At 43.4% G+C, this 23,542-nt stretch overlaps 1 protein-coding gene across 1 annotated transcript; it reads left to right on the top strand.

Annotated features, from left to right (window-relative positions):
* The first annotated feature begins 3,248 nt into the window (after positions 1–3,248).
* Positions 3,249–18,280, top strand: LOC124035384 (annexin A6-like). Its single transcript, XM_046348840.1, has 9 exons — positions 3,249–3,359; positions 4,098–4,188; positions 4,284–5,332; positions 5,483–5,542; positions 7,883–7,976; positions 8,140–8,235; positions 14,841–14,899; positions 16,144–16,266; positions 17,389–18,280. The coding sequence occupies exons 1-9, from the start codon at positions 3,249–3,251 to the stop codon at positions 17,446–17,448; spliced, it is 1,743 nt and encodes a 580-aa protein (XP_046204796.1). The 3' UTR covers positions 17,449–18,280.
* Positions 18,281–23,542: the final 5,262 nt, after the last annotated feature.

Genomic DNA, 23,542 nt, shown 5'->3' with positions numbered 1-23,542 from the left:
TCGCTTCATAATGTTTTGTAGAATAGAAATATGTTGTGAACTTGATAGGTGCATATTAATATATCTGTCACAATGTATTTGCACTAATATTAAGTGTCATAATATCAGAGTAATTCAGTTTTTTATCTAGAGTGGTTACTATATAAACAGAACTCAGTATGAGCTGGTAACAGTAATGCGATTTAGCGCCATCTGCTGGCCGCTTTACGTTACTACACCTTGCCAACCACATCGCACCTTTCTTCTGTGGTGCCGTGCCCGTAATTGATCATTGGATCAGTTGACCATATTTCATCTCAGCCACGTTGCATTTCCATAGTATCTATTTGCCATCCTTGTTGTCTATGCCTGTGAAAGCATTTGTCTTTTCACACCATTTTCATCAATCGTTGTTAAATTCCGGCGATTTAGAGAAAAAACGTAATCCTGATTCTTGACATTGGTTTGTATTTATATTAATGGAAACATCTCCATGGAAACATCTCCATGGAAACATCTCCATGGAAACATCTCCGTGAGCACGGTGCTGGTTGAGTCACTTTCCTGCCTGTGTTCCCAACATAACTTCTCTAAACCCCACAGAGAAGACAGGGATTTTCTGTCTGACAACGCCTTGGCTTTCCAGGCCTGTCGGTCTGCCACAAACCAACCACTGCTGACTCACTGCAGCCCCCCCTGTACCCAATGAAAGCCCTGACTAGCTGGGGTTTTTCCACCAACAGTGTTTACTGTCCCGAATCGAGGCCTTGCAGATCAGTGATACATGAAGGAAATGTGACTGTTGCTGTTTTGGCATTTCATCTTTCTTTTTATCAGTTTCAATCTCATCAAAAACGTTTTCATGAGATATATCAGACATTTACTTCCTACTATAATATACCTACTCTATATACTTAAAGCTAGTGTGGCCGTTGTATATAAAATGGAATATTTCCCATGTTCCCCAGCTGTTAATTAATTAACATAAATGTATGTTAATCACACCTGTGTAATATTTCCCATGTTCCCCAGCTGTTAATTAATTACCATCAAATGTATCTTAATCACACCTGTGTAATATTTCCCATGTTCCCAGTAGCTGTTAATTAATTAAGAAGGTAAAGAAGGGGAAATCAGACCTGTTTTTCATCAGCAAGATGCTTTTTCATAAAGCAACTGTTAATAATTAACATAAAAGATAATCACACCTCATTTAATATTTCCCATTTCCCCAGTTGGATGGTCTATCATCTCTGTGTATTTTACAGAGGATGGTCTATCATCTCTGTGTATTTTAGAGTGGGACGGTCTATCATCTCTGTGTAGAGATCCAAGAAGTGAAGACGGGAAATCATCTCTGTGTTTTTAGCAAGATGGTCTATCATCTCTGTGTATTTTACAGTTGGACGGTCTATCATCTCTGTGTATTTTACAGAGCGACGGTCTATCATCTCTGTGTATTTTACAGAGCGATGGTCTATCATCTCTGTGTATTTTACAGAGCGACGGTCTATCATCTCTGTGTATTTTACAGAGCGACGGTCTATCATCTCTGTGTATTTTACAGTTGGACGGTCTATCATCTCTGTGTATTTTACAGTTGGACGGTCTATCATCTCTGTGTATTTTACAGAGCGACGGTCTATCATCTCTGTGTATTTTACAGAGCGACGGTCTATCATCTCTGTGTATTTTACAGAGCGACGGTCTATCATCTCTGTGTATTTTACAGACGGTCTATCATCTCTGTGTATTTTACAGAGCGACGGTCTATCATCTCTGTGTATTTTACAGAGCGACGGTCTATCATCTGTGTATTTTACAGTGGGACGGTCTATCATCTCTGTGCGACGGTCTATCATCTCTGTGTATTTTACAGTTGGACGGTCTATCATCTCTGTGTATTTTACAGAGGGACGGTCTATCATCTCTGTGTATTTTAGAGTGGGACGGTCTATCATCTCTGTGTATTTTACAGAGCGACGGTCTATCATCTCTGTGTATTTTACAGTGGGACGGTCTATCATCTCTGTGTATTTTACAGAGCGACGGTCTATCATCTCTGTGTATTTTACAGTGGGACGGTCTATCATCTCTGTGTATTTTACAGAGCGACGGTCTATCATCTCTGTGTATTTTACAGAGCGATGGTCTATCATCTCTGTGTATTTTACAGTGGGACGGTCTATCATCTCTGTGTATTTTACAGAGCGACGGTCTATCATCTCTGTGTATTTTACAGAGCGATGGTCTATCATCTCTGTGTATTTTACAGAGCGATGGTCTATCATCTCTGTGTATTTTACAGAGCGATGGTCTATCATCTCTGTGCGACGGTCTATCATCTCTGTGTATTTTAGAGTGCGACGGTCTATCATCTCTGTGTATTTTAGAGTGGGACGGTCTATCATCTCTGTGTATTTTACAGAGCGACGGTCTATCATCTCTGTGTATTTTACAGAGCGACGGTCTATCATCTCTGTGTATTTTACAGAGCGATGGTCTATCATCTCTGTGTATTTTACAGAGCGACGGTCTATCATCTCTGTGTATTTTAGAGTGGGACGGTCTATCATCTCTGTGTATTTTAGAGTGGGACGGTCTATCATCTCTGTGTATTTTAGAGTGGGACGGTCTATCATCTCTGTGTATTTTAGAGTGGGACGGTCTATCATCTCTGTGTATTTTAGAGTGGGACGGTCTATCATCTCTGTGTATTTTAGAGTGGGACGGTCTATCATCTCTGTGTATTTTAGAGTGGGACGGTCTATCATCTCTGTGTATTTTACAGTGGGACGGTCTATCATCTCTGTGTATTTTACAGAGCGACGGTCTATCATCTCTGTGTATTTTAGAGTGGGACGGTCTATCATCTCTGTGTATTTTACAGAGCGATGGTCTATCATCTCTGTGTATTTTACAGAGCGACGGTCTATCATCTCTGTGCGACGGTCTATCATCTCTGTGTATTTTATAGAGCGATGGTCTATCATCTCTGTGTATTTTACAGTGGGACGGTCTATCATCTCTGTGTATTTTACAGAGCGATGGTCTATCATCTCTGTGCGATGGTCTATCATCTCTGTGTATTTTACAGAGCGACGGTCTATCATCTCTGTGTATTTTACAGAGCGATGGTCTATCATCTCTGTGTATTTTACAGAGCGACGGTCTATCATCTGTGTATTTTAGAGTGGGACGGTCTATCATCTCTGTGTATTTTAGAGTGGGACGGTCTATCATCTCTGTGTATGTCTCTCCCGTAGGACATGATCACAGCTCTGAAGGGGGCTCTGTCTGGGTCTCTGGAGGCTGTAATTCTGGGACTGATGAAGAGTACGGCTCAGTACGACGCCTCTGAGATCAAAGGATCCATCAAGGTGAGGAGGAGGCCGCCATCTTTCCTACGTGAAGCCTAAACGATACGGAGCACAGTCACTGCTGCCCTCTCCTGGTCTGATGGATGTGTGGCCTAAACAACACGGAGCACAGTCACTGCTGCCCTCTCCTGGTCTGATGGATGTGTGGCCTAAACAACACGGAGCACAGTCACTGCTGCCCTCTCCTGGTCTGATGGATGTGTGGCCTAGACACAGACTTGCTATTCATACTGCTGTTAAAACCACTGTTCCCTCCAGGGTCTAGGGACCGATGAGGAGACTCTGATAGAGATGGTCTGTACTAGTCATACTGCTGTTAAAACCATTGTTCCCTCCAGGGTCTAGGGACCGATGAAGAGACTCTGATAGAGATGGTCTGTACTAGTCATACTGCTGTTAAAACCATTGTTCCCTCCAGGGTCTAGGGACCGATGAAGAGACTCTGATAGAGATGGTCTGTACTAGTCATACTGCTGTTAAAACCATTGTTCCCTCCAGGGTCTGGGGACCGATGAGGAGACTCTGATAGAGATGGTCTGTACTAGTCATACTGCTGTTAAAAACACTGTTCCCTCCAGGGTCTAGGGACCGATGAGGAGACTCTGATAGAGATGGTCTGTACTAGTCATACTGCTGTTAAAACCACTGTTCTCTCCAGGGTCTAGGGACCGATGAGGAGACTCTGATAGAGATGGTCTGTACTAGTCATACTGCTGTTAAAACCACTGTTCTCTCCAGGGTCTAGGGACCGATGAGGAGACTCTGATAGAGATGGTCTGTTCCCGCAGCGCTGAAGAACTGGTGGAAATCAAACGCGTCTACAAGGAGTGTAAGTAGGAGAAACAAACTAGAATTAGGATCGAGATCAGATTGAAAACGTAAGGATTGTGTGTTTAAAAAAAAATATTTTTTTTATATCCACAGTGTTTAAGAAGGAGCTGGAGAAGGACGTGGCTGGAGACACATCAGGAGACTTCAGGAGTCTGCTGTTGGCCCTGGTACAGGTAGGAGACACATCAGGAGACTTCAGGAGTCTGCTGTTGGCCCTGGTACAGGTAGGAGACACATCAGGAGACTTCAGGAGTCTGCTGTTGGCCCTGGTACAGGTAGGAGACACATCAGGAGACTTCAGGAGTCTGCTGTTGGCCCTGGTACAGGTAGGAGACACATCAGGAGACTTCAGGAGTCTGCTGTTGGCCCTGGTACAGGTAGGAGACACATCAGGAGACTTCAGGAGTCTGCTGTTGGCCCTGGTACAGGTAGGAGACACATCAGGAGACTTCAGGAGTCTGCTGTTGGCCCTGGTACAGGTAGGAGACACATCAGGAGACTTCAGGAGTCTGCTGTTGGCCCTGGTACAGGTAGGAGACACATCAGGAGACTTCAGGAGTCTGCTGTTGGCCCTGGTACAGGTAGGAGACACATCAGGAGACTTCAGGAGTCTGCTGTTGGCCCTGGTACAGGTAGGAGACACATCAGGAGACTTCAGGAGTCTGCTGTTGGCCCTGGTACAGGTAGGAGACACATCAGGAGACTTCAGGAGTCTGCTGTTGGCCCTGGTACAGGTAGGAGACACATCAGGAGACTTCAGGAGTCTGCTGTTGGCCCTGGTACAGGTAGGAGACACATCAGGAGACTTCAGGAGTCTGCTGTTGGCCCTGGTACAGGTAGGAGACACATCAGGAGACTTCAGGAGTCTGCTGTTGGCCCTGGTACAGGTAGGAGACACATCAGGAGACTTCAGGAGTCTGCTGTTGGCCCTGGTACAGGTAGGAGACACATCAGGAGACTTCAGGAGTCTGCTGTTGGCCCTGGTACAGGTAGGAGACACATCAGGAGACTTCAGGAGTCTGCTGTTGGCCCTGGTACAGGTAGGAGACACATCAGGAGACTTCAGGAGTCTGCTGTTGGCCCTGGTACAGGTAGGAGACACATCAGGAGACTTCAGGAGTCTGCTGTTGGCCCTGGTACAGGTAGGATCATACAACGACGTTACAACATCGAGCTTCCTAAGATTGACCAACCACTGGCTTTATTAACAGTAATGATTTGGATACGAAGGAGTCTCGTCTGAATATTGGTGTAAAACTGTGTTCTCCATTGTATTCTATGTCATTCAATAGGCAAAGAGAGATGAGCCCTCAAATATTGTTGACTACGAGAAGATCGACCAGGATGCCAGAGTAAGACAAGTACACGGACAGTAAAACACCCTACCAGAACCAATCACTAAAGCATTGATACAGACAGTAAAACACCCTACCAGAACCACTCACTAAAGCATTGATACAGACAGTAAAACACCCTACCAGAACCAATCACTAAAGCATTGATACAGATAGTAAAACACCCTACCAGAACCACTCACTAAAGCATTGACACGGACAGTAAAACACCCTACCAGAACCAATCACTAAAGCATTGATACAGACAGTAAAACACTGGACCAGAACCAATCACTAAAGCATTGATACAGACAGTAAAACACCCTACAAACAACCACACCCTACCAGAACCACTCACTAAAGCATTGATACAGACAGTAAAACACTGGACCAGAACCAATCACTAAAGCATTGATACAGACAGTAAAACACCTTACCAGAACCAATCACTAAAGCATTGATACAGACAGTAAAACACCCTACCAGAACCAATCACTAAAGCATTGATACAGACAGTAAAACACTGGACCAGAACCAATCACTAAAGCATTGATACAGACAGTAAAACACCTTACCAGAACCAATCACTAAAGCATTGATACAGACAGTAAAACACCCTACCAGAACCAATCACTAAAGCATTGATACAGACAGTAAAACACTGGACCAGAACCAATCACTAAAGCATTGATACAGACAGTAAAACACCCTACCAGAACCACTCACTAAAGCATTGATACAGACAGTAAAACACTGGACCAGAACCAATCACTAAAGCATTGATACAGACAGTAAAACACTGGACCAGAACCAATCACTAAAGCATTGATACAGACAGTAAAACACCCTACCAGAACCACTCACTAAAGCATTGATACAGACAGTAAAACACCCTACCAGAACCAATCACTAAAGCATTGATACAGACAGTAAAACACCCTACCAGAACCAATCACTAAAGCATTGATACAGACAGTAAAACACCCTACCAGAACCAATCACTAAAGCATTGATACAGACAGTAAAACACTGTACCAGAACCAATCACTAAAGCATTGATACAGACAGTAAAACCCCCTACCAGAACCACTCACTAAAGCATTGATACAGACAGTAAAACACCCTACCAGAACCAATCACTAAAGCATTGATACAGACAGTAAAACACCCTACCAGAACCAAACACTAAAGCATTGATACAGACACTAAAACACCCTACCAGAACCAATCACTAAAGCATTGATACAGACAGTAAAACACTGGACCAGAACCAATCACTAAAGCATTGATACAGACAGTAAAACACCCTACCAGAACCAAACACTAAAGCATTGATACAGACAGTAAAACACCCTACCAGAACCAATCACTAAAGCATTGATACAGACAGTAAAACACCCTACCAGAACCAATCACTAAAGCATTGATACAGACAGTAAAACACCCTACCAGAACCACTCACTAAAGCATTGATACAGACAGTAAAACACCCTACCAGACCCAAACACTAAAGCATTGTAGATTACTTAGGGGTAGTAGACAGCTGTGTCTCTGATTAGATTACTCCTAGGGTCTCTGTAGTAGACAGCTGTGTCTCTGTAGATTACTTAGGGGTAGTAGACAGCTGTGTCTCTGTAGATTACTTAGGGGTAGTAGACAGCTGTGTCTCTGTAGATTACTTAGGGGTAGTAGACAGCTGTGTCTCTGTAGATTACTTAGGGGTAGTAGACAGCTGTGTCTCTGTAGATTACTTAGGGGTAGTAGACAGCTGTGTCTCTGTAGATTACTTAGAGGTAGTAGACAGCTGTGTCTCTGTAGATTACTTAGGGGTAGTAGACAGCTGTGTCTCTGTAGATTACTTAGGGGTAGTAGACAGCTGTGTCTCTGTAGATTACTTAGGGGTAGTAGACAGCTGTGTCTCTGTAGATTACTTAGAGGTAGTAGACAGCTGTGTCTCTGTAGATTACTTAGGGGTAGTAGACAGCTGTGTCTCTGTAGATTACTTAGAGGTAGTAGACAGCTGTGTCTCTTGTTGATGGTCCTCTCCTGTCTCTGTAGATTACTTAGGGGTAGTAGACAGCTGTGTCTCTGTAGATTACTTAGGGGTAGTAGACAGCTCTGTCTCTGTAGATTACTTAGGGGTAGTAGACAGCTGTGTCTCTGTAGATTACTTAGGTGTAGTAGACAGCTCTGTCTCTTGTTGATGGTCCTCTCCTGTCTCTGTAGATTACTTAGGGGTAGTAGACAGCTCTGTCTCTGTAGATTACTTAGGGGTAGTAGACAGCTGTGTCTCTATAGATTACTTAGGGGTAGTAGACAGCTCTGTCTCTTGTTGATGGTCCTCTCCTGTCTCTGTAGGCTCTGTATGAGGCTGGAGTGAAGAGGAAAGGGACTGACGTGGCTACATGGATCACCATCATGTCAGAGAGAAGTGTCCCCCACCTACAGAAAGGTACCGACTCTGTAACGAGGGACCTCTTCATGCACACAGGATCGTTTGGACAAAATACTCAAACTCAAAGTCAAGATGGGCGACAACCAGACATTGTAGATGTTTTCTATCAACCCGGTGACTCTTCAGAAAGATGACCAAATGTTGGCTGTGTCTGTTCCAGTGTTTGACAGGTACAAGAGCTACAGTCCATACGACATGCAGGAGAGTATCAGGAAGGAGGTGAAGGGAGACCTGGAGAAGTCCTTCCTGACACTGGGTAACATTCTACATATCATATATCTACATTCTATAATATATACATCTGTATCATATATCTACATTCTATAATATATACATCTGTGGCATATACCTACATTCTATAATATATACATCTATATCATATACCTACATTCTATAATATATACATCTATATCATATACCTACATTCTATAATATTTACATCTATATCATATACCTACATTCTATAATATATACATCTATATCATATAACCCTGTATTCTATAATATATACATCTATATCATATATCTACATTCTATCATATATACATCTATATCATATACCTACATTCTATCATATATACATCTATAACTTATAACATGTATTCTATAATATATACATCTATATCATATACCTACATTCTATAATATATACATCTATATCATATACCTACATTCTATAATATATATATATATATATATATATATATATATATATATATATATATATATATATATATATATATATATATATATATACACTTCCGTTTAAAAGTTTGGGGTCACTTAGAAATCTCCTTGTTTTTGAAAAAAAAAAAGTCCATTAAAATAACATCACATTGATCAGAAATACAGTGTAGAAATTGTTAATGATGTAAATTACGATTGTAGCTGGAAACGGCAGATTTACTTTTAATGGAATATCTATATAGGCGTACAGAGGCCCATTATCAGAGGCCCATTATCAGAGGCCCATTATCAGAAGCCCATTATCAGAGGCCCATTATCAGAGGCCCATTATCAGAGGCCCCATTATCAGAGGCCCATTATCATTATCATCATTCCAATGGCACATTGTGTTAGCTAATCCAAGTTTATAATTTAAAAGGCTAATTTATCATTAGAAACCCCTTTTGCAATTATGTTAGAACAGCTGAAAACTGTTGATCTGACTAAAGAAGCAATAAAACGGTCCTTTTTAGACTAGTTGAGTATCTGTAGCATCAGCATTTGTGGGTTCGATTACAGGCTCAAATGGCCAGAAACAAAGAACTTTCGTCTCAAACTCGTCAGTCTATTCTTGTTCTGAGAAATTACGGCTATTCCATTGAGAAATTGCCAAGAAACTGAAAATCTCGTACAACGCTGTGTACTACTCCCTTCATAGAGCAGCTCAAACTGGCTCTAACCAGAATAGAAAGAGGAGTGGGAGGCCCCGGTGCACAACTGAGAAAGAGGACAAGTACATTAGAGTGTCACGTTTGAGAAACAGACAAGTCACAAGTCCTCTAACTGGCTGCATCATTAAACAGTACCCGCAAAACACCAGTCTCAACATGAAGAGGTGACTCCAGGATGCTGGCCTTCTAGGCAGAGTTCCTCTGTCCAGTGTCTGTGTTATTTTGCCCATCTTAATCTTTTCTTTCTATTGGCCAGTTTGAGATTTAGATTTTTCTTTGCAACTCTGCCTAGAAGGCCAACATCCCGGAGTCGCCTCTTCACTACTACATTAGATACTCTTACCTCTACATTAGATACTCTAGCTCCTCTTACCTCTACATTAGATACTCTTACCACTACATTAGATACTCTTACCACTACATTAGATACTCTTACCTCTACATTAGATACTCTTACCACTACATTAGATACTCTTACCTCTACATTAGATACTCTTACCACTACATTAGATACTCTTACCTCTACATTAACTCCTCTAGCTCCTCTTACCACTACATTAGATACTCTTACCTCTACATTAGATACTCTTACCACTACATTAGATACTCTTACCACTACATTAGATACTCTTACCACTACATTAGATACTCTTACCTCTACATTAGATACTCTTACCTCTACATTAACTCCTCTAGCTCCTCTTACCACTACATTAGATACTCTTACCTCTACATTAGATACTCTTACCACTACATTAGATACTCTTACCTCTACATTAGCTCCTCTAGCTCCTCTTACCACTACATTAGATACTCTTACTACTAAATTAGATACTCTTACCTTTACATTAGCTCCTCTGACTCCTCTTACCTCTACATTAGATACTCTTACCTCTACATTAGATACTCTTACCACTACATTAGATACTTTTACCACTACATTAGATACTCTTACCACTACATTAGATACTCTTACCTCTACATTAGGTACTCTTACCTCTACATTAGATACTCTTACCTCTACATTAGATACTCTTACCACTACATTAGATACTCTTACCACTACATTAGATACTCTTACCACTACATTAGCTCCTCTAGCTCCTCTTACCACTACATTAGATACTCTTACCACTACATTAGCTCCTCTAGCTCCTCTTACCACTACATTAGATACTCTTACTACTAAATTAGATACTCTTACCTTTATATTTGCTCCTCTAGCTCCTCTTACCTCTACATTAGATACTCTTACCACTACATTAGCTAATCTTACCACTACATTAGCTCCTCTAGCTCCTCTTACCACTACATTAGATACTCTTACCACTACATTAGCTCCTCTAGCTCCTCCTACCACTACATTAGATACTCTTACTACTAAATTAGATACTCTTACCTCTACATTTGCTCCTCTAGCTCCTCTTACCTCTACATTAGATACTCTTACCACTACATTAGATACTCTTACCACTACATTAGCTCCTCTAGCTCCTCTTACCTCTACATTAGATACTCTTACCTCTACATTAGATACTCTTACCTTTACATTAGAGACTCTTACCACTACATTAGAGACTCTTACCACTACATTATATACTCTTACCTCTACATTAGATACTCTTACTACTACATTAGCTCCTCTGACTCCTCTTACCTCTACATTAGATACTCTTACCTCTACATTAGAGACTCTTACCACTACATTAGAGACTCTTACCACTACATTATATACTCTTACCTCTACATTAGATACTCTTACTACTACATTAGCTCCTCTAGCTCCTCTTACCTCTACATTAGATACTCTTACCTCTACATTAGCTCCTCTTACCTCTACATTAGATACTCTTATCTCTACATTAGATACTCTTATCTCTACATTAGATACTCTTACCACTACATTAGAGATTCTTACCACGACATTAGATACTCTTACCTCTACATTAGATACTCTTACCTGTACATTTGCTCCTCTAGCTCCTCTTACCTCTACATTAGAGACTCTTACCACCACATTATATACTCTTACCTCTACATTACATACTCTTACTACTACATTAGCTCCTCTAGCTCCTCTTACCTCTACATTAGATACTCTTACTACTACATTAGATACTCTTACCTCTACATTAGCTCCTCTTACCACTACATTAGGTACTCTTACCTCTACATTAGATACTCTTACCACTACATTAGATACTCTTACCTCTACATTAGATACTCTTACCACTACATTAGATACTCTTACCTCTACATTAGCTCCTCTAGCTCCTCTTACTACTAAATTAGATCCTCTTACCTCTACATTAGATATACTTACCTCTATATTAGATACTCTTACCACTACATTAGATACTCTTACCAATAAATTAGATACTCTTACCTCTACATTTGCTCCTCTAGCTCCTCTTACTACTACATTATATACTCTTACCACCACATTATATACTCTTACCTCTACATTACATACTCTTACTACTACATTAGCTCCTCTAGCTCCTCTTACCTCTACATTAGATACTCTTACTACTACATTAGATACTCTTACCTCTACATTAGCTCCTCTTACCACTACATTAGGTACTCTTACCTCTACATTAGATACTCTTACCACTACATTAGATACTCTTACCTCTACATTAGATACTCTTACCACTACATTAGATACTCTTACCTCTACATTAGCTCCTCTAGCTCCTCTTACTACTAAATTAGATCCTCTTACCTCTACATTAGATATACTTACCTCTATATTAGATACTCTTACCACTACATTAGATACTCTTACCAATAAATTAGATACTCTTACCTCTACATTTGCTCCTCTAGCTCCTCTTACTACTACATTATATACTCTTACCTCTACATTAGATACTCTTACCTCTACATTACATACTCTTACCTCTACATTAGATACTCTTACCACTACATTAGATACTCTTACCTCTACATTAGCTCCTCTAGCTCCTCTTACCTCTACATTAGCTCCTCTGACTACTACATTAGATACTCTTACCTCTACATTAGCTCCTCTAGCTCCTCTTACCTCTACACTAGATACTCTTACCTCTACATTAGCTCCTCTTACCTCTACATTAGCTCCTCTAGCTCCCCTTACCTCTACACTAGATACTCTTACCTCTACATTAGCTCCTCTTACCTCTACATTAGCTCCTCTAGCTCCTCTTACCTTTACACTAGATACTGTTACCTCTACACTAGATACTCTTACCTCTACATTAGCTCCTCTTACCTCTACATTAGCTCCTCTAGCTCCTCTTACCTTTACACTAGATACTGTTACCTCTACATTAGCTCCTCTTACCTCTACATTAGCTCCTCTTACCTCTACATTAGCTCCTCTAGCTCATCTTACCTTTACACTAGATACTCTTACCTCTACATTAGCTCCTCTAGCTCCTCTTACCTCTACATTAGCTCCTCTTACCTCTACATTAGCTCCTCTTACCTCTACATTAGCTCCTCTAGCTCCTCTTACCTCTACATTAGATACTCTTACCTCTACATTAACTTCTAAACATCTCCATTGTTTCTGACACACTCCTACAAAGCCCATCAATTCCTCTCTGACTAGTTCCAGAATGATCTATCCGTTTAATCTCTTCTGCATAACATTACCTGTCCATTGATAATGTACGAGGCTCCCGTCTCCATGCCAGAATGTCTGTGTCACTCAAGACTCCACTTCCGCCGTTTATGCGTTACTCTATCTCTCTCTCTCTCTGTGTCTCTCTCTGTGTCTCTCTCTGTGTCTCTCTCTCTCTGTGTCTCTCTCTGTGTCTCTCTCTGTGTCTCTCTCTGTCTCTGTGTCTCTCTCTGTGTCTCTCTCTGTGTCTCTCTCTCTCTCTGTGTCTCTCTCTGTGTCTCTCTCTGTGTCTCTCTCTGTGTCTCTCTCTGTCTCTGTGTCTCTCTCTGTGTCTCTCTCTCTCTGTGTCTCTCTCTGTGTCTCTCTCTGTGTCTCTCTCTCTGTCTCTCTCTCTCTGTGTCTCTCTCTGTGTCTCTCTCTGTGTCTCTCTCTGTGTCTCTCTCTCTCTGTGTCTCTCTCTGTGTCTCTCTCTGTGTCTCTCTCTGTGTCTCTCTCTCTCTCCCTTTCTCTCTCTGTGTCTCTCTCTCTCTCTCTGTCTCTCTCTGTGTCTCTCTCTCTCTGTCTCTCTCTGTGTCTCTCTCTCTCTCTGTCTCTCTCTGTGTCTCTCTCTCTGTGTCTCTCTCTGTGTCTCTCGCTGTGTCTCTCTCTGTGTCTCTCTCTGTGTCTCTCTCTGTGTCTCTCTCTGTGTCTCTCTCTCTCCCTTTCTCTCTCTCTCTTTGTGTCTCTCTCTGTGTCTCTCTCTCTCTCTGTGTCTCTCTCTGTGTCTCTCTCTCTCTCTGTGTCTCTCTCTGTGTCTCTCTCTCTCTGTGTCTCTCTCTGTGTCTCTCTCTCTCTCTGTGTCTCTCTCTGTGTCTCTCTCTCTCTCTGTGTCTCTCTCTGTGTCTCTCTCTCTCTGTGTCTCTCTCTGTGTCTCTCTCTCTCCCTTTCTCTCTCTGTGTCTCTCTCTCTCTCTGTCTCTCTCTGTGTCTCTCTGTGTCTCTCTCTCTCCCTTTCTCTCTCTCTGTGTGTCTCCTGTGTATCTATGTTTCTCTGTGTGTCTCTGTCTCTCTCCCTTTCTCTCTCTGTCTCTCTCCCTTTCTCTCTCTGTGTCTCTCTCTCTCCCTTTCTCGCTTTCTGTGTCTTCTGTGTATCTATGTTTCTCTGTGTGTCTTTGTCTCTCCCTTTCCCTCGCTCTGTCTCTGTCCCTTTCTCTCTCTCTCCCTTTCTCTCTCTGTATCTCTCTCCCTTTCCCTCGCTCTGTCTCTGTCCCTTTCTCTCTCTCTCCCTTTCTCTCTCTGTATCTCTCTCCCTTTCTCTCTCTCTGTGTCTCTCTCCCTTTCCCTCTCTCTGTGTCTCTGTCCCTTTCTCAATTCAATTCAATTCAATTCAATTCAATTCAATTCAATTCAAGGGCTTTATTGGCATGGGAAACATGTGTTAACATTGCCAAAGCACTCTGTGTCTCTCTCCCTTTCTCTCTGTTGGTCTCTCTCTGCCATCATGTTGTCTATGAACCGTATTACAATTGGCAGTGAGAGGAAATCCCACAGTAATTATGTATCAGGGGGTGTTCTCTACTCCCCTCTCCACCTTGCCTCCTCTCCTTCCCTCCTATTTGTACCAGATGGGCCCTCGTGGGTCGATTCATTCCTTATTAACAGTAATTGCAACTTGTTTGAAGAAAACAACATTTGATTTCAAGGGATGTCGTGCCCTTAAGAAACAAACTGTGGATCTGTGCCTATACACTGCAGGCAGCCTCCTTACCAGGAACCCTTTAGAAAAAGCAACAGGAAGTGACAGGTCCAGAGAGGATATCAGAAACAAAGTTGAGGTTGATTTCAATCTGTTCTCTTCTCTGCTTTGTTTTTGCAGTGGAGTGCTTTGAGAACAAACAACAGTACTTTGCTAACAGACTGGGCGAAGCCATGAAGGTAATTATCTGTTAACCTCTTGTCGTGTGACTGAGTACGATGGTGAACTACAAGTCCTCATGAGAAACAAAGAATGAACTCATTGTTATTTGTACATTTGCTACAAACCCTTTCAACCAACTTCATTCCCCTTCAACCCCAACACCCTTCCATCCCCTTCGACCCACTTCAACCCCCTTCAACCCCCTTCAACCCCAACACCCTTCAACCCCATCACCCTTCCATCCCCTTCGACCCCAACCCCCATTCAATATCCTTCAACACCCTTTAACCCATTTCCACATCCCCTTCAATCCCCTTCAACACCCCTCAACCCATTTCCACCCCCTTTCAATCCCCTTCAACACCCTTCAACCCATTTCCACTCCCTTCATCCCCTTCAACACCCTTCAATCCCCCTTCAACTCCCTTCAACTCCTTTTAAACCCCTTCAACGCCCTTCAACCCCCTTCAACTCCCTTCAACCCCTTTCAACACCCTTCAACCCCAAACCCTTTCAACCCCCTTCAACCCCTTTCAACACCCTTCAATCCCCCTCAACCCCTTCAACCAGTAATTATGTATCCTTTCAACTCCCTTCAACTCCTTTCAACACCCTTCAACCCCAAACCCTTTCAACTCCCTTCAACCCCTTCAATTCCTTTTCAACCTCAACACCATTAATCCCCCTTAAACCCCCATTCAACCCCTTCAATTCCTTTTCAACCTCAACCCTATTCAACCCCTTTCAACTCCCTTCAACCGCAACCCCCTTTTAGAAGATTTGAATTATGAATCAACTGAAAAACATCCCACAGTAATTATGTATCAGACGTTAATGAGTTGATTAAACAAGGGGTTGCGTCATCCACGCTTTCTTCAGTACTAACATCAACAAACACAAACCATCACCAAGGACTCTATCCAATCAGCATCGCCGGAGATCAGGGCTCCTATGGCCTGCTTGAAATGTGAATGTCATTCCACGAACTCGGGAATGCTACCTTTTGTTATTTCATAGGGCGCTGAACTTCAGCGTTACGGATTAAATCGAGCCGCCCCCACCCCCCCAAATTGGTTTTTTAATTTAAATGAGACATCTAGAGCATTGGAAAGGAAGCTACCTGGATACTGTAACTATAAACACAGAGACAGAGAGAAGGAGAAAACACAAACAATGGTAGTCAATGGCAACGGCAGGCTTATAAGGACATGAATTACCTGTCCTGATAAATAACACCATGTGATGTTGACATCACCTGCAGGGTAAAAGTGCCAAGGAGAAGGTGGTGACCAGGATCGTCGTGTCTCGCTGTGAGGTGGACCTCATGAAGATCAGGACAGAGTTTAAGAAACTGAACCAGAAGTCCTTGTACCAGACCATCGCTGTGAGGACTCTTCTTTTTTCTGTTTCTCTTCCATTCTCTCTCTCTCTCTCTCTCTCTCTCTCTCTCTCTCTCTCTCTCTCTCTCTCTCTCTCTCTCTCTCTCTCTCTCTCTCTCTCTCTCTCTGTCTCTGTCTCTCTCTCTCTCTCTCTCTCTCTCTCTCTCTCTCTCTCTCTCTCTCTCTCTCTCTCTCTCTGTCTCTCTCTGTCTCTCTCTCGCATTTTCTCTCTCTCTCTCTCTCTCTCTCTCTCTCTCTCTCTCTCTCTCTCTCTCTCTCTCTCTCTCTCTCTCTCTCTCTCTCTCTCTCTCTCTCTCTCTCTCTGTCTCTCTCTGTCTCTCTCTGTCTCTCTCTCGCATTTTCTGTCTCTCTCTCTCTCTCTCTCTCTCTCTCTCTCTCTCTCTCTCTCTCTCTCTCTCTCTCTCTCTCTCATTTTTCTCTCTCTCTCTCTCTCTCTCTCTCTCTCTCTCTCTCTCTCTCTCTCTCTCTCTCTCTCTCTCTCTCTCTCTCTCTCTCTCTCTCTGTCTCTCTCTCTCTCTCTCTCTCTCTCTCTCTCTCTCTCTCTCTCTCTCTCTCTCTCTCTCTCTCTCTCTGTCTCTCTCTGTCTCTCTCTCGCATTTTCTCTCTCTCTCTCTCTCTCTCTCTCTCTCTCTCTCTCTCTCTCTCTCTCTCTCTCTCTCTCTCTCTCTCTCTCTCTCTCTCTCTCTCTCTCTGTCTCTCTCTGTCTCTCTCTGTCTCTCTCTCGCATTTTTCTGTCTCTCTCTCTCTCTCTCTCTCTCTCTCTCTCTCTCTCTCTCTCTCTCTCTCTCTCTCTCTCTCTCTCTCTCTTTTCTCTCTCTCTCTCTCTCTCTCTCTCTCTCTCTCTCTCTCTCTCTCTCTCTCTCTCTCTCTCTCTCTCTCTCTCTCTCTCTCTCTCAATCCCCAAACTCCGACATGCCTTGCAACAGTACTATGTTTCTTATTGGGATGTGACGGCAAGCTAACACAGTGTAACATCTCGTAGAATTCTAAACCTGCTCTGTCTTGTTTCATGACAAACTGAGGGTCTTGACTGAACTTGCCTTCCTCCTTGTAGCTCCTAGCGGACCGAAAGGGTCTCAACTCCTTTATTTTCTGTCCCCTATCAGGAGCACACTAAAGGAGACTATCAGAAGGTCCTGCTGAGTCTGTGTGGAGGAGACGACTAAAGTCCAACTGGCACCAACTGTCACCTTGCCCCAAAACCAATGCCTTGTTCCTATTTTGATTCAGTCTAGTGACACAGACATTGAGAACCGGTGCCTTTATCCACAACACCCAGTAGCATTAGAGTCATCATTACTCAGATTGCATCACCTTTCTGTGAATTATGAGATATCCAACGGAAGAATTGAGAGTAAATGTTTTTTATGCAATGTTTTTTGAAATTAAATCATTTTTTTGTTAAATAGTTTCCTTTCTTATTTTATTTTATCTTACAATATTACAGAGCTGTTGTCTTTAGGACATTTCTCCCCAAGTAAAGTCAGACATTTTGAATGGTAATGGTCGACGTTTGATCCAGCTAGTGTATGTCCTTATATCGCCACTAGAGGGCGTTAGAGCGCCATACAGTCCTGCTTCCTCCTGGCCTTGTTTCCATGGAAGAGAGGTTGCTTTGATTTCACTCTAATGCTCTAATATCTTTATCTAATATCTTTAAAATCAGATGGGAATATTGAGTGGAGCTTCACAATGCTGTTTAAAAAACCTTTTGATACTTGGGGGGCGGGGGGGGGGTAATTTTTCAAGACAAGCAAACCAAGTTTTTGAGTGAATTATATAAAACAAATTGTTTGATGTTGTCAGTCAGTTTAAAATTGTAATCTATTAGGAGTTCTCCCTCACTGTGGACAATAATCACATTTTCAAAACTGGAACTTTGTCTAGAAAATATTGGTTCATAATTGCGACCCAATAGACGACAGAAGCCATACAGTATATTTGTGTTTATGTATCTATAAACTCCGGCGAATTCATAATAAATCACAATTGATTCCAGATCAGATAAAAGATTGAACTTCTTCCTACATAAAACCCTGTCTCTGTCTCTGTCTCTGTCTCTGTCTCTGTCTCTCTCTCTCTCTCTCTCTCTCTCTCTCTCTCTCTCTCTCTCTCTCTCTCTCTCTCTCTCTCTCTCTCTGTCTCTGTCTCTGTCTCTGTCTCTGTCTCTCTCTCTCTCTCTCTCTCTCTCTCTCTCTCTCTCTCTCTCTATGTGTTATATTCATTGAAGAGGTTTATTTAGATTTTCTTAATCGTTAGTGTGTTTTGCTTTGTTTGTTTGGTGCTAATTTTTTTAATTAAAAATGTTAATTTAACCTCCAGCAACAGCCATTTGCATACGAGGGTAGCAAACAGCTACTTCTCCTGTTTAGTTTGAGGTCTCTTAGGATCGAAGGATCCGCCATCCTGTTGACAAGGCACTTCTTCAGACTGAGAAAACAAGAGAGAGGGAAAGAGAGACAGTTAGAGAAAGAAGAGAGAGAGATAAGTAGAGGCAGTGAGGAAGAAACACTACAAACAAACTCTACTGACAGAAAAAAATGTGGGCCGACGATAAGACAAGCTATCATAACACAAACGAGAGATGAACAGATGAAATCGGAAGAGAGGGAGAGAGCATTGTACATTGTTACGTCATGCCAATAAAGCAAATTGAATTGAAAGAATTGAAAATGAGGCAGAGAGAGAGAGAGGGAGGAAGAGAGAGAGAGCGAGACAGAGAGGGAGGAAAAGAGAGAGGGAGAGAGAGAGAGAGAGCGAGACAGAGAGGGAGGAAGAGAGAGAGAGAGAGAGAGAGAGAGAGAGAGAGAGAGAGAGAGAGAGAGAGAGAGAGAGAGAGAGAGAGAGCGTGAGACAGAGAGGGAGGAAGAGAGAGAGGGAAGCAGATAGATAGGGAGGAAGAGCGAGAGAGAGGGAAGCAGATAGATAGGGAGGAAGAGAGAGAGAGAGGGAAGCAGATAGATAGGGAGAAAGAGAGAGAGAGAAGCAGATAGATAGGGAGGAAGAGCGAGAGCGAGACAGAGAGGGAGGAAAAGAGAGGGAAAGAGAGAGAGCGAGACAGAGAGGGAGGGAGGAATAGAGTAGGAGAGAGAGAGAGAGCGAGACAGAGAGGGAGGAAGAGAGAGAGAGAGAGAGAGAGAGGGAAGCAGATAGATAGGGAGGAAGAGCGAGAGAGAGGGGAGCAGATAGATAGGGAGGAAGAGAGAGAGAGAGAAGCAGATAGATAGGGAGGAAGAGAGAGAGAAGCAGATAGATAGGGAGGAAGAGAGATAGAGAGAAGCAGATAGATGTGGAGGAAGAGAGAGAGAGAGAGGGAAGCAGATAGATATGGAGGAAGAGAGAGAGAGAGAGAGAGAAGCAGATAGATAGGGAGGAAGAGAGAGAGAGAAGCAGATAGATATGGAGGAAGAGAGAGAGAGAGAGAGAGAGAGAGAGAGAGAGAGAGAGAGAGAGAGAGAGAGAGAGAGAGAGAGAGAGAGAGAGAGAGAGAAAGAAGCAGATAGATAGGGAGGAAGAGAGAGAGAGAGGGAAGCAGATAGATAGGGAGGAAGAGAGAGAGAGAGGGAAGCAGATAGATAGGGAGGAAGAGAGAGAGAGAGAAGCAGATAGATGTGGAGGAAGAGAGAGAGAGAGGGAAGCAGATAGATATGGAGGAAGAGAGAGAGAGAGAGAGAGAGAGAGAGAGAGAGAGAGAGAGAGAGAGAGAGAGAGAGAGAGAGAGAGAGAGAGAGAGAGAGAGAGAGAGAGAGCAGATAGATAGAAGCAGATAGATAGGGAGGAGAGAGAGAGAGAGAAGCAGATAGATATGGAGGAAGAGAGAGAGAGAGAGAGAGAGAGAGAGAGAGAGAGAGAGAGAGAGAGAGAGAGAGAGAGAGAGAGAGAAAGAAGCAGATAGATAGGGAGGAGAGAGAGAGAGAGAGGAAGCAGATAGATAGGGAGGAGAGAGAGAGAAGCAGATAGATAGGGAGGAAGAGAGAGAGAGAGAAGCAGATAGATGTGGAGGAAGAGAGAGAGAGAGAGAGAGGGAAGCAGATAGATATGGAGGAAGAGAGAGAGAGAGAGAGAAGCAGATAGATGTGGAGGAAGAGCGAGAGAGAGGGAAGCAGATAGATAGGGAGGAAGAGAGAGAGAGAGAAGCAGATAGATGTGGAGGAAGAGAGAGAGAGAGAGGGAAGCAGATAGATATGGAGGAAGAGAGAGAGAGAGAGAGAGAGAGAGAGAGAGAGAGAGAGAGAGAGAGAGAGAAAGAAGCAGATAGATAGGGAGGAAGAGAGAGAGAGAGGGAAGCAGATAGATAGGGAGGAAGAGAGAGAGAAGCAGATAGATAGGGAGGAAGAGAGAGAGAGAGAAGCAGATAGATGTGGAGGAAGAGAGAGAGAGAGAGGGAAGCAGATAGATATGGAGGAAGAGAGAGAGAGAGAGAGAAGCAGATAGATGTGGAGGAAGAGCGAGAGAGAGGGAAGCAGATAGATAGGGAGGAAGAGAGAGAGAGGAGGAAGCAGATAGATAGGGAGGAAGAGAGAGAGAGAGGCAGATAGATAGGGAGGAAGAGAGAGAGGGAAGCAGATAGATAGAGAGAGAGAGAGAGAGAGAGAGAGAGAGAGAGAGAGAGAGAGAGAGAGAGAGAGAGAGAGAGAGAGAGAGAAGCAGATAGATGTGGAGGAAGAGAGAGAGAGAGAGAGAGAGAGAGAGAGAGAGAGAGAGAGAGAGAGAGAGAGAGAGAGAGAGAGAGAGAGAGAGAGAGAGAGAGAGAGAGAAAGAAGCAGATAGATAGGGAGGAAGAGAGAGAGAGAGGGAAGCAGATAGATAGGGAGGAAGAGAGAGAGAAGCAGATAGATAGGGAGGAAGAGAGAGAGAGAGAAGCAGATAGATGTGGAGGAAGAGAGAGAGAGAGAGGGAAGCAGATAGATATGGAGGAAGAGAGAGAGAGAGAGAGAAGCAGATAGATGTGGAGGAAGAGCGAGAGAGAGGGAAGCAGATAGATAGGGAGGAAGAGAGAGAGAGAGAAGCAGATAGATGTGGAGGAAGAGAGAGAGAGAGGGGGAAGCAGATAGATATGGAGGAAGAGAGAGAGAGAGAGAGAGAGAGAGAGAGAGAGAGAGAGAGAGAGAGAGAGAGAGAGAGAGAAAGAAGCAGATAGATAGGGAGGAAGAGAGAGAGAGAGGGAAGCAGATAGATAGGGAGGAAGAGAGAGAGAAGCAGATAGATAGGGAGGAAGAGAGAGAGAGAGAAGCAGATAGATGTGGAGGAAGAGAGAGAGAGAGAGGGAAGCAGATAGATATGGAGGAAGAGAGAGAGAGAGAGAGAAGCAGATAGATGTGGAGGAAGAGCGAGAGAGAGGGAAGCAGATAGATAGGGAGGAAGAGAGAGAGAGGAGGAAGCAGATAGATAGGGAGGAAGAGAGAGAGAGAGGCAGATAGATAGTGAGGAAGAGAGAGAGGGAAGCAGATAGATAGGGAGAGAGAGAGAGAGAGAGAGAGAGAGAGAGAGAGAGAGAGAGAGAGAGAGAGAGAGAGAGAGAGAGAGAGAGAGAGAGAGAGAGAGAGAGAGAGAAGCAGATAGATAGGGAGGAAGAGAGAGAGAGAGAGAAGCAGATAGATATGGAGGAAGAGAGAGAGAGAGGGAAGCAGATAGATAGGGAGGAAGAGAGAGAGAGAGAAGCAGATAGATAGGGAGGAAGAGAGAGAGAGAGAGAAGCAGATAGATAGGGAGGAAGAGAGAGAGAGAGAGAAGCAGATAGATATGGAGGAAGAGAGAGAGAGAGAGAGGGAAGCAGATAGATAGGAGGAAGAGAGAGAGAGAGAGAGAGAAGCAGATAGATAGGGAGGAAGAGCGAGAGAGAGGGAAGCAGATAGATAGGGAGGAAGAGAGAGAGAGAGAGAGAGAGATAGAGAGAGAAGCAGATCGATAGGGAGGAAGAGAGAGAGGGAAGCAGATAGATAGGGAGGAAGAGAGAGAGAGGCAGATAGATAGTGAGGAAGAGAGAGAGGGAAGCAGATAGATAGGGAGGAAGAGAGAGAGAGGCAGATAGATAGTGAGGAAGAGAGAGAGGGAAGCAGATAGATAGGGAGGAAGAGAGAGAGAGAGAGAGAGAGATAGAGAGAGAAGCAGATAGATAGGGAGGAAGAGAGAGAGAGAGAGAGAGGCAGACAAAGAGGGTCTATAATTGGTTGAGTAGTGTGAATCATAGAGGTGTCTGGATGCGGCCTGGACAGAGAGGTATCATTAGAGAAATGAGAGGTGACTGATACCTACCCCCTGTCTCTCTATCTCTGTCTGTCTGTCTGTCTGTCTGTCTGTTTCTCTCTCTGTCTCTCTGTCTCTCTCTCTCTCTCTCTCTCTCTCTCTCTCTCTCTCTCTCTCTCTCTCTCTCTCTCTCTCTCTCTCTCTCTCTCTCTCTCTCTCCTCTCTCTCTCTCTCTCTCTCTCTCTCTCTCTCTCTCTCTCTCTCTCTCTCTCTCTCTCTCTCTCTCTCTCTCTCTCTCTCTCTCTCTCCCTCTCTCTCTCTCTCTCTCTCTCTCTCTCTCTCTCTCTCTCTCTCTCTCTCTCTCTCTCTCTCTCTCTCTCTCTCTCTCTCTCTCTCTCTCTCTCTCCCTCTCCCTCCCCCCCCTCTATCTCTCTCTCTCTCTCTCTCTCACCCTCTGTCTCTCCCCCTCTCTCTGTCTCTGTCTCTGTCTCTCTCTCTCTCTATCTATCAAATCAAGGCTGCGTGGTTGAACAATTAACCCCCTGAAACTATATCCTTTAATTAACCCATTGTCGTGCTGAAGAAAACTCCACTTTTACAAACCTTCAGATTTATGATCACGAAGTCGTAATATTGATGAGAACATTAACCCCTTTGTGATGTTTTATGTTTACTGCCAATAAAATATGAGATACGGGGTAAAGGAAGAGGAAATAGTGTTTTGTAAAGTAGATGGGGTTTGGGAGATTTACGCCGAGACGCCTTGACAGAATAATATTGAGGTCATAAAGACGTGGAGGGGCGTCTATATTTCCTCTGTGTGTGTCGTGGAGGGGCGTCTATATTTCCTCTGTGTGTGTCGTGGAGGGGCGTCTATATTTCCTCTGTGTGTGTCGTGGAGGGGCGTCTATATTTCCTCTGTGTGTGTAGTGGAAGGGCGTCTATATTTCCTCTGTGTGTGTCGTGGAGGGGCGTCTATATTTCCTCTGTTTGTGTTGTGGAGGGGCGTCTATATTTCCTCTGTGTGTGTAGTGGAGGGGCGTCTATATTTCCTCTGTGTGTGTGTCGTGGAGG

This window comes from Oncorhynchus gorbuscha, linkage group LG05 (genome assembly GCF_021184085.1).
Source record: "Oncorhynchus gorbuscha isolate QuinsamMale2020 ecotype Even-year linkage group LG05, OgorEven_v1.0, whole genome shotgun sequence".
Taxonomy (NCBI): Eukaryota; Metazoa; Chordata; class Actinopteri; order Salmoniformes; family Salmonidae; genus Oncorhynchus; species Oncorhynchus gorbuscha.
The sequence above is the reverse complement of the archived record's forward strand: the minus strand, read 5'-3'. Positions and strand labels throughout refer to the sequence as shown.

Coding starts and splice junctions, on each gene's coding strand:
- LOC124035384 (XM_046348840.1), top strand. CDS start 3,249: ATGATCACAGCTCTGAAGGGGGCTCTGTCTGGGTCTCTGGAGGCTGTA. Junction 3,360..4,097: donor AGATCAAAGGATCCATCAAG/GTGAGGAGGAGG, acceptor TGTTCTCTCCAG/GGTCTAGGGACCGATGAGGA. Junction 16,267..17,388: donor CCTTGTACCAGACCATCGCT/GTGAGGACTCTT, acceptor GTCCCCTATCAG/GAGCACACTAAAGGAGACTA.